General features: G+C 33.3%; 1 protein-coding gene across 1 annotated transcript in view; it reads left to right on the top strand.

Annotated features, from left to right (window-relative positions):
* Positions 1-17,567, top strand: part of LOC106025033 (antigen WC1.1-like) — a 36,778-nt gene that overhangs the window by 7,303 nt on the left and 11,908 nt on the right. Inside the window, exons 2-4 of the mRNA XM_063238128.1 lie at positions 3,682-3,996; positions 16,351-16,656; positions 16,732-17,049. Coding sequence (XP_063094198.1) covers positions 3,682-3,996; positions 16,351-16,656; positions 16,732-17,049 — 939 coding nt within the window. The remainder of the gene's footprint in view (positions 1-3,681; positions 3,997-16,350; positions 16,657-16,731; positions 17,050-17,567) is intronic.

Genomic DNA, 17,567 nt, shown 5'->3' with positions numbered 1-17,567 from the left:
CAGAACTATTTATGCTGTATCCTGTATATTGTTTTTGTTTATTTTAAAATGAAAGAAAATAATAAAAATTATGATGCAGAATTTCAAAGAGAAATAATAGGAGGTTAACAATGGCTAATTCCTTTAATTTATCTTTGAGTGTGCCTGGTCATTTTCTTCAGGCCTGTTGCCTTCAGGTCCTGTAGCTGAAGCCCTTTTCTTATTTTCTCTTATTTCCTTTAAAGAGGGCTCCCATAATCTTTGTTAGAGTTTTGCTCCTTTTTTCTAGAAGCCTTCAAGCTAAAGTAGTTTCCACTTAAATATTTCATCTGCAAAAAATTGTTTCGTTTAATGTACTACTTTGATCTGTTGGTTAAACAGGAAAACATTTTAGATTTGGTTTGTTGCTGTTGTTGTTTTCTTTTTATTAGTCTTACCTTGTTTTGAAATATTATCTCACTCTGTAGTTCAGGCTGGCACTGACCTCACTGTGGACTCCACGCTGACCTTAAACTCTGTACAATGTACCTGCCTCCGCATCCTGAATGCTGGGGTTACAGGTATATGCTACCACATTAGGCAGGAATATATTGTTCAATCTCCATATGTTTTTGCTGTTTCCAAATTCCTTTCATTTATTTATTTCTAATTTTATCATCACTGGATCAGAAAAGACACATGATGTAACTATGATTTTTTTTAATATCTCATCTTATTTGGGGGCTTAATATGTGACATGTCTTGAAGGATGATCAGATGCAGCTGAATTGTGTATAATGCAGTTCTTATATGAAAAATTCCTAATGTATTTGTTAAGTGAATTTGATCTAAAGTGGAAGTTAAATCTGCTTTTTCTTTGTTGATTTTTTCATCTATTACATAAAGTGTATGTTGAAGTTCCTGCTCTAGTATACTATGCTTTTTATGCCCCTTCAGATTCATGGATTTTTCTATTGCTATAGCTACCTTTTTATAATTATATCACCATCATGTATGGCTCTCTTTATGATTTTTCATATTAAATCTATTTTATTTAATATAAGTGATCTACTACTGCTCTTTTTTGGTTTCTATTTTCATGTAATATCTTTTTTCTCATTTATTCATTTTCAAACTCAATTTATCCTTATAGGGGAGAAGTAAGTCTCTTCTGTGTAGTATATAGCTAAGTAATGCTATTTTATCCATTTGTCACTTTTTGTTTTTCATATCCCTTAACACATGATTACATTTGTTTTTATTTTCATGTATTCTACATTTGAATCTTCCTCATTAGGACATGTTATTACTGTTAATAATTATGCTAATAAAATATTCTGATATGTTTGCACACTTCATATATTTTCCTGTGTATATATCATGAAATGATCTCACATTATCATTAGATGTGTTTTCCTTCCATTTGAAGAGTTCAGTTTGCCACTTCTGTAATTTACTTCAGGCATTAGTTAATTTCCTCAAAACTTTTTGGAAGTTTTACTAGCTCATTTTCTCCTTCTCTTGGTCTTGTTTTTATTATGCTTATATTAGGTTTCCTGATGATGTCTCTCTCAATTCCAATAGAAATTCTTCATTGTTTTTCTTTTCTTTTTTTTTTTAATTTTTTCTTCAATGAATAGGTAATTTCATGTGTTCTGTTTTTAATCTCTGATTCTTTCCTCAGTTTGATCATTCCAACTGTGGAAGCATTCTATTGCAAATTCCCACTGACTGTTACATATTTTTTATCTAAGATTTCATTTAGTATTTATTAATTTATTTCTTTTTGAAATATCTCACAGTATTATTAATACACTTTAATGTTCACATATTTAAAAGCTTAAAATAATTATTCTGAATCTTTTCTTTGATATTTTATAAGCCTTCCATTAGTAGAGGTTTCTTAATTTATTTTGAAGGTCATGACATCTTGAGTCTTAGTAATTCTTCTATCCTTGTATTGATTTTCATTTCTTTGTAGAGATACTCATGCATTTCAGGTTTACATGTGTTCTTCATTAACGTAACGCTTCATTATATACTGTCAATATAAATCTGGATAAGCCAGCTGGTATTTACCCCAGTAAACTGGTATCTCTGGATGACTGAATAATTACTTCCATGAATTTGAGTTAAAAAGTTGTTCAAGGCATTCTGCTCAGCAAGAGCTGTGTAATTAGGCAGCAATATTTTCTTTAACATTGCAATAGTCTCTGATCCTGCTTGCTCATAGAGGGTATTCTTTCCTAAAATGTTCCACAACTTGATTTCAGCAACTGCAAAGTGCTGAAAGAGAAACCCCCTAGTTGAGTGAATCATAAGGATAAATCACTTACTATGCTTAGGAGACATGCATGACTGAGATTGGCTTCCTTTAATATGTAGGTTCTGCAAGCGAGTTTGGAGTATTAACCAAGCATCGATTATATTCCTGAGTTGCAGACATGCTTATTGTCATCCTTTGTTTTGGGAGTTGATTTCTCTTGGGATTTGTGGATGCAAATTGCAGTTTAAAAGTGCAGGACTGGTCAAACCAGGGCTTACCTATAATAATTTCTACTGTTGTTTTTGTCCTTCCCTAGGCAAACTTCACAACTGATATGAGTACTGTTTAATCTTTCATTTGTGGCACACTTAAAATATGAATGTTGTTAAAATTTGCTGTGAGAGCCTTTTCCCTCCCTGCATGGGACTCAGTGTATGTACTGAGGCTCATTTGCTTCTCCTCCTACCTCCTGCAAATAATTCTCTTGTTTGATGTGTATGAATTGGACAATCTTAGATGCAAGATTTAAATGGAATTATGTAGTATTTGTTCATCTCAGACTGATTGATGTCACTTAGCATTCCACAGGTTCATTTAAAGTTTTGTACAGAAGGAATTTCCTTATTTTTGCCTTTTATGTATTTTTCAAATTAATTATTTGTAAATTTGGATGTAGAATTATTTGAATACTATGTAATTTATTTTGTACTACATGACATTTTGGAACACAAACTCATTAATTTTGTACCCCAAAAAAGAGATGACATCCAAAAAGGTGTGTTTTATTTAGGCTGGTAACCAGTGGCAAAGTAGCATTGGGATTTGCCAAACCATGCAACTAGGTTAGATATTTGGGAGGCTTATGAAGGAAAAAAAAAATGCAATGCGGGGGTGGTAGGGGATAAGGGTGAAGAAGGCTTTTGTTCTCTTATTTGGCTTGGGCACAGAATTCCTTGCTTAGTCAGCGGCTTTTACAGAAATTTTTGTAGCTAGTGATCTGCAAGCTCCACTTTTAGGGATCTTGGCAACTTGCGGTCAGCTAATTCCAGGAACAATTGTCTTTCACATAGAGGGACAAAGTTTGAGACAGAGTACAGGGTTACCAGGAAAATGATGCATACTGAACAGGATGGCAGCACTTTGATTAGAGCACAATTGAGATAATTAACACTCACTTTACCTAATATACTTAAAATTTCTGGTCAGAATAACTAAGTCTACTCTATGGATAATTTTCAACTTCTATGTCATTATGGCCTACAGTCATTATATTATATAATAAACTTTTCAAATCCTGCTCCTGTGTCACTGAAATTCTATATTATTTGAAGTGAATAGTTCAATTTGTGTTCTCCTCTACTGCCTCCAACTTGGGAAAATCATGATTTTATTCTTTGCTATTATAAATCTACTTTTTAAAATGAAATGTAACTATCTGCTTTACTTTCATTCTTCAGAGACCCCAAAGCTTCTCCTGGTGAACACGAAGAGTCACTGTGAGGGGACAGTGGAAATCTTTCACCAGGGTTCTTGGGGCACCATCTGTGATGACAGCTGGGACCTGAGTGACGCTCAAGTGGCGTGCAGACAGCTGGGTTGTGGAGTGGCCCTCAATTTCCTGATTTCTGCTCATTTTGGGGAGGGTTCAGAGCCCATCTGGCTGGATGAGGTGAACTGCACAGGAGAGGAGTCCCACATAGGGGAGTGCCCTTCTGCTGGTTGGGGGAAACACAACTGCAAGCACACAGAAGATGTTGGAGTCATCTGTTCAGGTATGGTCAGTACATTATCCACAGAGGGAGAAGAATGAAGAGTCCAGGGACTTATGATACCTGTGAACTAGGAGGGGAATGTGCCTTAGAGTACTTACAAGTTTGTCCATAGACCCTGACTACTCAAAGAAGCTGTGGATTATGGACCTCATTTAATTTGTACTTATAAACCTCAATTGATATTCATTCCTTCTCTAGTGATCGTACCTGATCTTATGGTAATCTACTGATAGTTATCACTCTGATGATACATTGGTTATACCATAGTCTAGAAATATTCCAGTTAGAATCAACTTGTCTTTCTTTTCTTTTTATCACATACTTATAATTCAAATCAATTGCAAATCTCCACCCACAGTCACTTTGAAATAGTAAGGCTGCCATAGAAAAAAAGGAACAATTTCTGAGTTACATTTTGCACAGTGGAATTGTTTCTACATGTATATATCATAACGCACCGTTTTCTTATACGTTAGTAGGTATATAGTTCTGAAGATATGATATATAATATTTATAAGTTTATGTGAAATTGAAAGACTTTTATAAATGCAGACATAAATATATTCATTAGACTGTAAAAATGCCTGGATCATATATTCTTTTTCTATAAATTCTACAATAGATTCTCTTAAATTTTTTTCAAAGCATGTGTGCAAACTCTAACTCTGAAGAACACTTATCCATGTGCTAAATAAGTATTGATTGCAATAACATCTTAATGTGTAGCATACTAATGTAAGAGATAACATTATATATCTGTTTTCAGTGCCTTTAGTGATGTGTGTTTGGAGATGTGTTTGATGAAAAGGGACACAGAAAGAGAGGAAAATACCCACTCTGACAGTCATTATCAAAGACATGCCCTAATGACATAAAAATCTCTTCATTCCATAATATTCCCACCACTTCTTCATAGCAAATTTGAATAAACAGCAAACCCTTAGTTTTTGGGCTTTGTGGGACTTGCCAAAGACAAATTAACACTCATGGTAACTACGTTAGCACTGAAAAAGTGAATGAAAATTGTAAAGAGTAGAAAGCTAGTTTAGTCCTCAAAGAAAGAAGATTTAATCTTTATGAACCTGAGTGATCAAGTTATCAGATTAAAGAAAAAAATTACCATATCCCCCAAAATTAGTAAGTGACGAAAACAAAGGACAGAGACACATATAAAATCAGAGGTAGGCTTAGAAAAAGAGACTCCAAATTCAGCAGAGTCAGATCACTCACAGCTACAACATTAAAGTCTACTGGGGCCACAGAGGAAGAAATAAAGATATAATAGAGATGAAAGATGGTAAGTGACACCATGGTCATCCTTCTTCTGAATCCCTATTATATTGAGCTGTATAATTCTAACTATGATGAAATAAAAGGAAACATTTCCACTTGTCAAACGCCCATATTCTATGAGAGTTGAAAAAAGTAAAAGATATTTTTGTAAGTCTTACACTTTAAGATTTTTTTGTGACTAAGGACTCTCTCTCTTGCATATAAAATATGTTTGAAAATGAAGGAAACCTGAAAGATAACACAGTAGAAATAATTACAGAGAAGTCTGAGAAATTATGTATATTAAGCATGAGATGAAGAAAGAAGAAATGTGCAGTCATATGTGGTAGGAGGTTCCATTTGGAGCACTTAACAGGGTCTCTACAGTTAAAGTCGGGTTTTAAACCATGTTCTTTAACTCTGTAACCTACACCAAGTAGCATTTTTTAATTTTTTTGTTTCTGTTTTGTTTTGTTTGCTTCTACTTTCATTATGTTTTTGTTGTTTTTGTGTTTCAAATAAACTACTTTATTGCAAGCTGTTACTATGCTCTAAGCCAGACAACTGTAAAAATCCTTTGTTGAATCTAGAACAATGGCCAATAATTTTTTAAACAAAAACAAAAACAAAATAAAACAATGGAATATAAGTAATGACATAGAATTTCAATACAAAACATTAGGAAATTAACTCTAGCTAATGTACTGCATAATGTTGTCTTCTAAGTAGTTGTTCTGATTACAGGATTAAGAATTGAAAAATGATCAGTCAAACAATTTAAGTAAAAAGAATTCTTTTGAATGAACTAAGAGATTAGTAGTACTGTTATCTATCTTGTATATGTGAGTGCATGATCTTTTTGCTTCTTTGTTTTTCCCTTTCTCCTATCCCAGTTGTTCTTTCCTTTCGATCGATTTCCTTTCCTTTCATTTTCACAATACGTATTGTACATTTTGAATCTTATTTACTCATTTAGTTTTTTTTTTTTTTTAAACTAGAGAGACAGTATGATACATATACATGCCAGTCTGATTTATTTTACTTAAAAGTATGGTCTCAAGTTCCATCCATTTACCTATAAAAAGTCTCAAGTTTATCCTTCTTTATGAGTAATACACCATTGTATTAAAAAAAAAAAAACACACATCTTTTTTATCCATTCCATGGTTGATAAGCATCTGGGTTATTTCCAAGATTTAGAATTATAAATTGGCTGCTATAAACATGGGTCCACATATATCACTGTGCATGATGCTTTCAGTTCTTCTGGAAAAATAGCCAGAGGGGAATAGCTAGATTGAATAGGACTTCCGTTACTAGTTTTTTGGTGGTATCAGTACATTAATTTCCATGGTGGTTGTACTGGTCTACATTCCCATCACCAGTGAAGAAGGGTTCCTTTTTCCTCACAGCCTAACCAGCATATGCTATTAGGTGATTTCTTGATGACAGCCATTCTTTCTGAAGTGAGATGGAATCTCATTGTTGTTTTAGTTTGCATTTCTCAAATGACCAGTGACATTGTACATTTCTTCATACATTTATTTGCCATTTGTATATCTTCATTTAAGAAGTGTGTATTCATCTCAGATGTCCAGTTTTGGATTTAGCCATTGAATTTGGGGGTGTCTTATTACATCTCTCTATATTCTAGCTAAAAACCATTTATCTGATTGACAGTTGGATAAAATTCTTTCATATTCTGTGAGGGGTTTTTACTATATAGGTGATTTCTTTTGAAGCAAAAAATCATTTTAATAAAATGAGATCACAATTGTTGATTCATTAGAGTAATTCACATGCAGTTTGCTCTTTGTTTATGAACTCTTTGCCTACCCCTGTGTCTTACAGATTTCGATGTACCTTGTATTCCAGTATATTTAGTGTTTCTCTTTTAATATTTAGACCTTTGATATATTTCGGTTTTAGTTTAGTGCATGGTGACAGACATGGGTCCAGTTATAGTCTTAGGCATGTGGAAAGCCAATTTTTCCATCACCATTTATTCAAGAGGCTATCTTTCTTTTAGTGAATACATCTGAATGCTTTATCAAAGATAAGGTGGCTGAATATGTTTGTAATTGTGTCTGCATCTTCTAGTCTGTTCCACTGATCCTCAGGTATATTTTTTACTTTGTCTTTTACTCATAACAATCTGATTTTATCACATTAACTTTGTAGCACAATTTTAAGCCTAGGATTGTCATGTTTCCTGGCTTGCCTTCGTTGACCAGAAAGGTCTTTTCTATTCCAGATCTCTTTTGCATTCCAATGAATTTTAATAATTATTTCACTAGATCTGTGAATATTCTAATGGCATTTTGTTTGGGGTTGCACTAAATCGGTAGACAGTTTCTTCGATATGCTCATTTTCATAATGTTGTTTATTCCTATCCAGTGAAAGGAATATCTTTACATTTTCTGACAGTACCTGCAAGATCCTTTTGCAGAGTACTGTAGTTTTCACTATAGAGATCTTTTACACTCTTTGTGAGATTGATTCCTAAGAATTTCATTTTTTTTTTTTTTGGATCCTATTATAAAAGTTTCATAAGTTCATAAGTTCTATCTCAGTGAATTAGTTTTTGTGTAAGAATGCTATTGATATTTAAATGCTGACTTTGTATTCAGCTACACAGTAGAATTTGTTTATTAAATTTATTTGTTTTTTGCTGGTTTTCTTTGTAGACTACCAAGTCATCTACCAAGAATGATAACTTATCTTCTTTCTTTCCTATACTTACTCCTTTTATTTCTCTCTCTTGTCCAATTTCTCTGGCTAACATTTCCAGAGCTGTATTGAATAGGAATACTGCTAGTGGACATTCTGAATTGCTCATGATTTAAGAGCAAAAGATTTCAGGTTTTGTCCATTTATTAGGGTGTTTACTGTGGTTTGTCATATATGCCTTCGTCAAATTGCGGTAGCAATCATCTATTACTGTTTTCTATATGAATAAGTGTTGGAGTTTATCATAAGATTTTTCTGCATCTATTAAGATGACCCTGTGATTTTTTGTCTTTGGCTCTGTTGATGTAGTGTATTATGTTTTTGGTTTGCATATTTTTAGCCATCCCTGCATCCCTGAATTCCCTGAATAATACATGCTTCAAGGAATGGCTCAGGAGAATTACTTCATTTTTAGTGTTATTACAGAGTTTGAGGTGTATTTAATCGTTATTAAATTTCTTTTAGAATTCAGTTATTAATCCATCAAACCTGGACTTTTCTGAGTTGGTAAGTTTTTAATTACAATTTCAATCTCTGTAAACAGATACTTGGTTTCTCAAAATTTTTATATATTCTTGATTCAGCTTTGGTAATTCATACTTTCTTGGAATTTGTCCATTTCCTTTGCATTGTCTCTTCTATGCAAGTAAAGATTTTTAAAGTAAGTGTTAAAGATTTTCTGAATTTCCACAGGATCTCTGTTAATTCTACACTTTTTATTTCTCTTTGCATGAATTTTAGTTTTTCTTTCCTTGGTAATGTTGGCTAGTTGTTTATCAATTTTTTTTATTGTTTCAAAGAACAATATCTGATTCATTAACTTTTTATTGTATTTCTCAGTGTCTGTTTTATTCATTTATGCTCTGATCTTTTTAATAACCTCCCTTCTTTGAGAATTGATCTTTACTTGCTATTCTTTTTCTAGAAGCTTGAGATATAGCCTTCGGTTGTTTATCTGTGATCATTTTGTATTCCTATGAGAATTCAGTGATATATATATATATATATATATATATATATATATATCACTGAATATAGATAAATAGTTAGATATAGATATATAAATCTGAATATATATATATATATATATATATATATCCCTCTTAAGACTGCTTTCATTGCTCCTCCAGGTTCTATTATATTGTATCTGCATTTTCATTTAAATGTAGATATCATTTAATTTCATATTTAATTTCACCTGTGACCAATTGGTTTTTATGAGGATATTATTTAATTTCAATGCATTTATTGAGTTTTTGCAATTCTTTGCCATTAATTTCCAATTTCAATGCTCTATGGTCAGATAATATGCATAGAATAATTTTGATTCCTTTGCATTTACTTAAGTATGTTTATAGGCTAGTATATATTCTATTTTAGGGAAAATCCCACGTCAAGCTGAGACAAATGTGTATTTTGATATTAGATGGAGCACTTTTAATTTCATTTGTTCACATATTTGATTCAGTTCTGTTATTTCACTGTTGACTTTTTGTCTACTTGATCTGTGTCTTTGTGGCAATGGGAAATTAAGGTCCCCTGTTAAAGTTGTGTTATTGTGTATTTGATTTTTCTCATCAATTAGTATTTGTCTTATACGCTTGGACATTCTTGTACTTGGTGCATATACATTTATGACTGTTATCTCTTCCTTTTAATTGTTTCACCTAATGAGTATGTAGTGACCTTCATTATCTGTATTGAATATTTTTGGTTTCAAATTCATATTGTTTTCAAACAAAATATCCCTACTTTTTTGTATGCGTGTGTTGTATGGAAAATTATTTTTATCCTTTGCCTTTTAGTTATGTTTCTTTTTGATTAAATATGTTTCATGTATACAGCATATTGGTGGATCTTATTTCTTTATCCATTCTGGCAATCCATTTATTTTAATTGCTGAATTGAGGCCATTTGCATTGATGATTATAATTGCATTTGTGTATGTCTATATATTGGCTTATCTTTGTCATGATATTATCCCTTTGTTGGATTCCTGCTTTTTTTCCCTTTGTTTAATTGCTTGTTCTGCCTGCTGGTTAGTTTCTGTTGTTGTTTTGGGAATTGTGGTCTGTTTTATCTCTATCTAGAATATCTTTCAGTACTCTTTGTAGAGCTTGTTTGGTGTACGTGTATTTTTTCAGTTGTTCTTTGTCTTGGAAATATCGTATTTCTCTATTAATTTCAATAAATAGTTTTGAACAATACAATTTGAAGATGTTTTGTTTCTTGCTTTTTTTCTGTCTTTTTGAGATGGGGTCTCACTATGCAATTCGGGCTGATGTTGAGCTCACCTTGTAGCCCAGGTTACTTTCAAATTTGTTATGATGCTCCTGCCTCAGCTTCCTAAGTGCTAGTATGTCAGGTGTGTGCCACCAAGCCAAGTGGAAGTTCTTTCCTTTCAGTGCTTGAAATAATTCACTGTAAGCCCAGGTTGCTTTCATATTTGTTATGATGTTCCTGCCTCAGCTTTCTAAGTTCAAGGATGTCAGGTGTGTCCCACCATGCCAAGTGGAAGTTCTTTCCTTTCAGTGCTTGAAATAATTCACTGCAAGTTGGTTTTTACTTGAGGGTTTGCGTTCAGAATTTGGCCATCATTCTAATGTAGTTTCCTTGATAGATGTTCTCTTTCTTCTCTCTAACAGCTTTTAATATTCTGCTTTATGCCGAATATCTGGGATTATGACTATTATATGTTTGTGTGTAGTCTTACTTTAGTTATGATTGTTTGGAGTTCTATACGAATGTTTGGAGTTCATTTATCTGTGTATCAGATTCTGTTCCCATACTTGAGAACATTTCTGGTATTACTTCTGCAATAATTTATTTATGTCATTTACATTGACCCCTGCGTTATCATTGACACCTATACATCGTATAATGTTTTTCTTTACATCACCTTGAAGCTGTTGAATTGATATTTTATGGTTTCTTGTTGGTTTTTTTGTAATTGTAAAAACAAAACATAAAAAAATGATAGAAATGGTACAGAGTTTCAATAAAAGCATGGGAAATTAATACTAATTAATATATTGCATATTGTTATCTTAGAAGCATGACAAAAATCCTTTCCTTCTAGCACATTTCTTTCTGGGACACTTGATCAGAATGAGATAGCTTTGCCTCTAAGTGAAATGTATACAAAAACAACATTAAATAAACCCTGCAGAAGCCTCTCAGATTTAAACAAAAAACTTTCAATAAAGCAGAGACTATTTGAGAGGGTGTTAATTTTTAGCCTACTGTCTAGGTCAGTCCTCAGTAGTGGTCTGAAGTCTTTCACTGATACTCCTCATCAAATATAACTGTGTCCTTAGGAAAGGAGGCACAGTAACAATCATAGGGAAGTTAGCCATGTAAAGACAGAGGCAGGGATTGAAGTGATGCATCTATAAGCCAGGACAAAACAAGTATATCAGACACCAGCAGAAAAGAGGGTGACATAAAAAAGAATCCCCCTCAGACCCCACATAAATGAACCAGTCCAGCACAGAACAAACAACATACAAAATCAAGTTAATACGAAACAGAGGTTTAATTATAATATTGCAAAAGCAGGGTTGGCGTGTGGCCAGTGAGCTCACTGAGAAGAACTAGCTCAAATCAATATTCTCACCTTAGAGACTTTACTTTGCCCATACATACAGTGGTAAACTGATTCCCCAAAATAATTAATTCACAGGTTTATATAATCTAGGTCAATAAAGATATTAGCATTTGTTTCTGGGGTAAGCTAAGATTCACGGGGTCAAGAGGCAAATAGCAAGTGCATGCCAAGTTCCCAGGGAGGGCAACATCCCTGTACACAATGCACTGTAAGTCACCATTATCATCTCCACCACTTTAGTCATCCAAGTCAGGCCCTATGCTACCTACTTCTCCTTGACCTTCTTTACAATATCAGTTTGTAAGTGTCTTGAAATTTTCACAATTATTTCTTGTGAACTTTACAATCTCATGCAAAATAGAATAGAATTCATTACATTGACATTGAAATTGGTATTTATGGTCATTTGTTAATGAATACATTAATTTTTTTTCTGCCTTTCCATTTAAAACACTAAGATCTTCAAAACATTCATAATATAGTTAATTTTACGTAGATCCTATATGCTATACTAGCCCTGATTTTCAGTTAAGCATCTCATAGTGTGTGGAGTAAATTCTTATGCTGGGCACTGTGTCAAGAAACCATGCTTATTCTCAGTATTCTCCTCTCCTTGGTCACATGTGCCTCCCACAAGGCAAGTGATCATCAATTGAACCATCTCTAGAATTTGTCATCTTCTTATTATCAAAGTAGCTTAGGAGAGTACAGAGGCTCAACTTTGTGGAAAGTGCTTTGTAAAGAGCAAATATAAAAAGAATGAAGCAGGAACTAGAAAAAAATGTTTAGATGAATTGCAATGGTAACCAAAATCTCATGTGCTTTTTTTGAGAAATTTACCTATTCTGTGATATCTGCCAGCTTTGTATATCAAATATATTTGAATTGGCCTTCTGCCACGTATAATTAGAATTTTTGCTGATATATCCAACAGTATATATTATATTAAATATTTTGTGCTTTAACAAATTCCTCACAAATTTGACTTGTATTATATCTCAAAATTCAAAGAAACAATTCCAATATAAATGTTGTATACAGCTCAGATGGAGCTGGCACATAATTTTGCTTCAGCCCATGGTCTTTGAAGGCAAATCTCCACCATCTGAAAATTTTTGTATCACACTCAAGCCATTATTTATTGCATTCCTCATGATCAAGTTAGAGGACTGCACGGACACATTAATCAGATATTTGTTTATCCATATTTTGGGGATGTAGATGAATCATACAACTCAAAATCTGAAATTTTGTATTTGACTATAAGTTCTGCAGAAGGAAAAATAAGTAGAATATGAAGCATAAATTTTACTTCTCAGTGGATTCTTATATGAGCAAAGAAAAGCATAAGGAAAAAGTAAACATTAAAATGGTTCCTTTTTACTCAAACACCTAGTAAAGCAGAAGACAAGAAATTATTTTCAAAGACTCAGTTACTATAATGACAGTTAAATTATAGAAGAACTTAACCAGATGCCATGGTTTATGCCAATGCCCTCTCTCAAGCCTCATAGAATCAAGGATACAGCCAACTCTAGCACCTGTGATTGGTTTATTGTCTAATACTCAGATTGGTGGCAAAAGTATTACACTTGCCCAGGGATAAATGTAACATGCAGTGTAATGACAGAAAGAAGGCCTGTCCTTCTCTTTTGCTGTTCACACTTAGTACTTACACTGGCCACTATGCCACCCTGTTGCTTGGAGCCAACTCACTATGGACTGAAACCTCCAACCTCTAAGAAATTAGCCTTCCCTTCCCTAATTTCTGGAAATGGGTTTTTGGTCCCAACAGTTAAAGAGAAAAGTAACCAAGACACCAAATATCACAGCATTATCTAGAATAGAACTTCTAAAATTGCTGGTGATGTTTCATTCAAATGTGGAATTTTATTTGTCTTCCTGAAACATAGAAATGCACCATTTGTTGGATATTTGTAAGTCTTCAATGTAAAGTATAAGGCCATTTGTAAATAATGATAATTTACCTTCTTCCTTTCCTATATTTATTCCTTTGTTTCTCTTCTCTAATTGATCTGGCTATTGTTTCCAGAACTATGTTGAATATGAATGGTAATAATGAGCATCCTTGTGATCTTATTGACTTTAGAATGAAAGTTTTCAGTTTTTGCCCATTTAATATGACGTTATCTGTTGGTTTGTTTTAAATGATTTTTTTTCAGATTCTGATAAAGACTATATATTCCAGTCTTCTGTAGGTTTTTAATTATGCATGCATGTTGGATTTTGTCAAATGATTTTCTGCATCTTTTGAGATGATCATGTCATTTTTTTGGTTCTGCTAATATGGAGTATTAACTTTATTGATTTGCATATTTTGAACCATTCCTGTATCCTTGAGGGATCCTACTTAGTTGTATGGTATAACATTCTTGATATTTTGCTGCATTTTGTTTGATAGTATCTTATTAAGAATTTTTTGCATCTATGTTCATTAGGAAAATTGGCCTGTAGTTTTCTTTTCTGGCTGTGTTCTTTTGTTTTAGAGTCAGGGTAATTTTTGTTTACAGGTATGATTGAGAAAGTACTACATCCCTTTCAATTTCTTTAAAGAGCTTCTGTATTAATAGTGGTAGTTCTTCTCTAAATTGCTTGAAAAACTCAAAATCCATCAGGACCTGGGATTTTCTTTGTCTGTAAATTTTTAATTGTCATTTCAATTTCATTGACTCATATTAAATCATCTTCTTGACTTAGTTTTAAAAATTTGATTATGGTTAGAAATCTATCCATTTTATCAGTATTTTCTATCATATTAGACTATATATTCTCACAGTAGGTATTCAAGATCTCCTGGATTTCTGTAGAATCCATTGTGATTTCCTCCTTTCTAAATTCGTAATTGACTAAGTTTGTGTCTTTTCTTTCCTCTTTTATGGATAAATGTATGCAACTTAAGGCCATATTTATATGTGAAATAAATTAGACCCATATGTGTAAGGATCATATTGTCTCACTACTTTGAGAAATTAAGTGAATAAATTAAGTGAAAATACATGGTAGATATTGTGAATTGCAAAAAAAATGTTCAAAAGAAAAGACAAGGGAAGGATATAGGACGAAAGGGAAAAATATATATTTATACAAAATATAGTTGCTAGTTACTACAACTAGGTCCTCTTAGTTCCTTGAATAGAAACTTTTGTAACAATTTAGTTTAGACAACATATTATGCTTATATCTTGTACACTAAATAACTGCTATAAAGAAAAAATACACAATGTTTTAGTTACTGTAACTCTCCCACAAACCTGTTTTAACATTGTTTTATTAATTTTTCTCTTTAAAATAAAAATAAATGTAACATTAAATGTAACCAATAAATAAAAGAGAAAAATAAATTTCAGACAAGTGTGAATACTAATTGACATAGAAATTCTGATTAACTCCTACACAACTGGCCACCCTCAATGGTTTGCTGTACTGAAAATTAATTCCCAGGTGTATCCAGCTGGAAATCAGAAGATGTAAAAAAGGAAAAAAGAAGCATCCACTGGCATTCAGGGATTTTGCATAGCCTAGGAACAAGGAAAATGATATGTATGGCACTTTCCCAGTAATACTGATGGCTATTTATTAATGACACCACCACCACTTTCATTAATTTTAATTTTAAATGACAGTGAGATTAGTTATATTAGGTTGAAATTTTTGTCTGAATTCTTATTTTCCACATAAAAATATTATAGTCATATCTTTATGATCATAACATGGGCTGAAATTCTGTTGAGAAAAACAATCAAGGCCAAGATATTTCTTTACAAAGGCTGTTACAGAATAAATATTTACCTATATTGAAGTTCCCCTTAAAAACTCTGAATCAAATCTTGAAATTTTTTCTGATCATTTTTAATATGTAGCTTCATTTATCATTCAAATATTACTCTCTAGGAGTAAAGTAATCTCTCAAAAAAATAAAGGACAGAGAGAGTGAGAGAAAGAGCAAGAGAGAGGCAGAGAGAGAGAGAGAGAGAGAGAGAGAGAGAGAGAGACAGAAAGAGAGAGAGACAGAGAGAGAGAGAGAGACTGCCCAATGCCTTAATGTCTTCTAATGTAGCTTCTAATTTTTCTTTCTTCCTATATAATAGAAATCACTTTGCAATGAAACTAATTTTTCCATCAGTTTCAAACTATTTAAATGGAAATAAATATGACTGCTGAGTGTGTACATAGGTTAAAATGACTAGCTAACTATAATCATTATTATATGGAAATTAAAATATATCTATAATAGTGTTATAGATACGCATAAATTTATTCAACATTAAGTTTATATTGAGAGAATAAATACAGAATTACAGAATAAGGTAGATTGTAAAAAACAGAAATGCAGACATGATACATAAGAAAATAGAATAACATGTCTAAATATATTTATATACTTAAACATGTATTCATATCTATATATCTACATGTACATCTAAAACTATATTTGTATCTAAATCTATCTATACCTGGTATTCAGCTATTCAGAACCAACCTGCATATTACCTCAGAATTTTTATTTAGATATTTGCATATGCAAGACTCATTTTCATTCCACTTGGTAAATTCTCATCACATGCCCAAACACTGGGGGGAAAATATTTCATACTACTGACTGTCACATGATGATGGCAAATTCCACGTCTAGACAGGTTAATTTATCTTCTCATTCTTCTTCTCTCTCTCTCTCTCTCTCTCTCTCTCTCTCTCTCTCTCTCTCTCTCTCTCTCTCTCTCAGGATACATGCATCTTGTTGGAGAAGGACGCTGCTCAGGCCGAGTGGAAGTGAATTCCGGAGGACATTGGATTCCAGTGTCTGATGTGAACTTCACTTTACCTACTGCCCAAGTCATCTGTGCAGAGCTGGGGTGTGGCAAGGCTGTATCTGTTCTGAGAAATGTGCCTTTCAGAGAGGACAGAGGATCGATGTGGCATGAAGCATTCCAGTGTGAGGGTAAGGAGTCCCAGCTGTGGTTCTGCCCCAGATCACCCTGTCATGGAGACAGCTGCCACCGTAGAAGAACTGTTCAAGTTATCTGTTCAGGTAAGACTTAGCAGAACTTCTGTATACTATACTGGTATAAGGATAAATGTGTTAAACCCTGTCTTCTTCTGCCAGATCTCACTGAAATTCGACTCATGAAAAATGGATCTTCTCAGTGTGAGGGTCAGGTAGAGGTGAAAAGTTCTGCGGGCTGGAGAGCACTCTGTGCATCCCACTGGAGCACGGCCAATGCTGATGTCGTGTGCCACCAGCTGGGCTGTGGAGTCACTGTCTCCACCCCAAAAGGAGCATACTTTGTGGAAGAAGGGGATGAGATCTGGAAAGCCCAATTTCACTGTTCGGGGCATGAATCCTTCTTGTGGAGTTGCCCTATGACTGCTCTTGGTGTTCCTGCCTGTGCCCATGGGAACACAGCCTCTGTGGTCTGCTCAGGTAAGAATGCTGTCATGGTGAGTATCTGAGCACTTCTCTGGATGTGACTGGAGTCCCATGTCTCTGAGATTGCAAGGAGAGAACAGGGAGAGAGCAGGGAAAAGTGACCTTAAACTTTAGAGTTATATAAGCATCTTACTTGTCATTAATTACTCAAATAAAGATGAATATTCAGATAAATATATAAAAATAAATGTTACCATGTTATTTCAATTTATACAGAAACAGGTGTAAAATAAGTGTAGAGTCTGTTAGGTACGTTTACCTCCACCAAAAGGAATGTTACTGCTTCCATCAATCATAGCCTGTACATATCATCAATCACTCAGCTCTCATCTCCTGCAAAGAAACCACTTTAACTTGTATCACTAAGGAATAATTTCCTTTAGTTTTTATCAGATCATTAATTTTAGCCACACAGCTGAAATATCTGAAATGGTAGCAATGGAAATAATGAGAGAGATCAATAAGTTCATTGGCAAATTTAAGGCAGACATAATGTTAGTTATTATTGTAAT

This window comes from Cavia porcellus, unplaced genomic scaffold, assembly GCF_034190915.1.
Source record: "Cavia porcellus strain 051 isolate PalLab524CR breed Dunkin Hartley unplaced genomic scaffold, mCavPor4.1 scaffold_27, whole genome shotgun sequence".
Classification (NCBI taxonomy): domain Eukaryota; kingdom Metazoa; phylum Chordata; class Mammalia; order Rodentia; family Caviidae; genus Cavia; species Cavia porcellus.
Note: the sequence above shows the minus strand (reverse complement) of the source record. Positions and strands in the feature narration are given on the sequence as shown.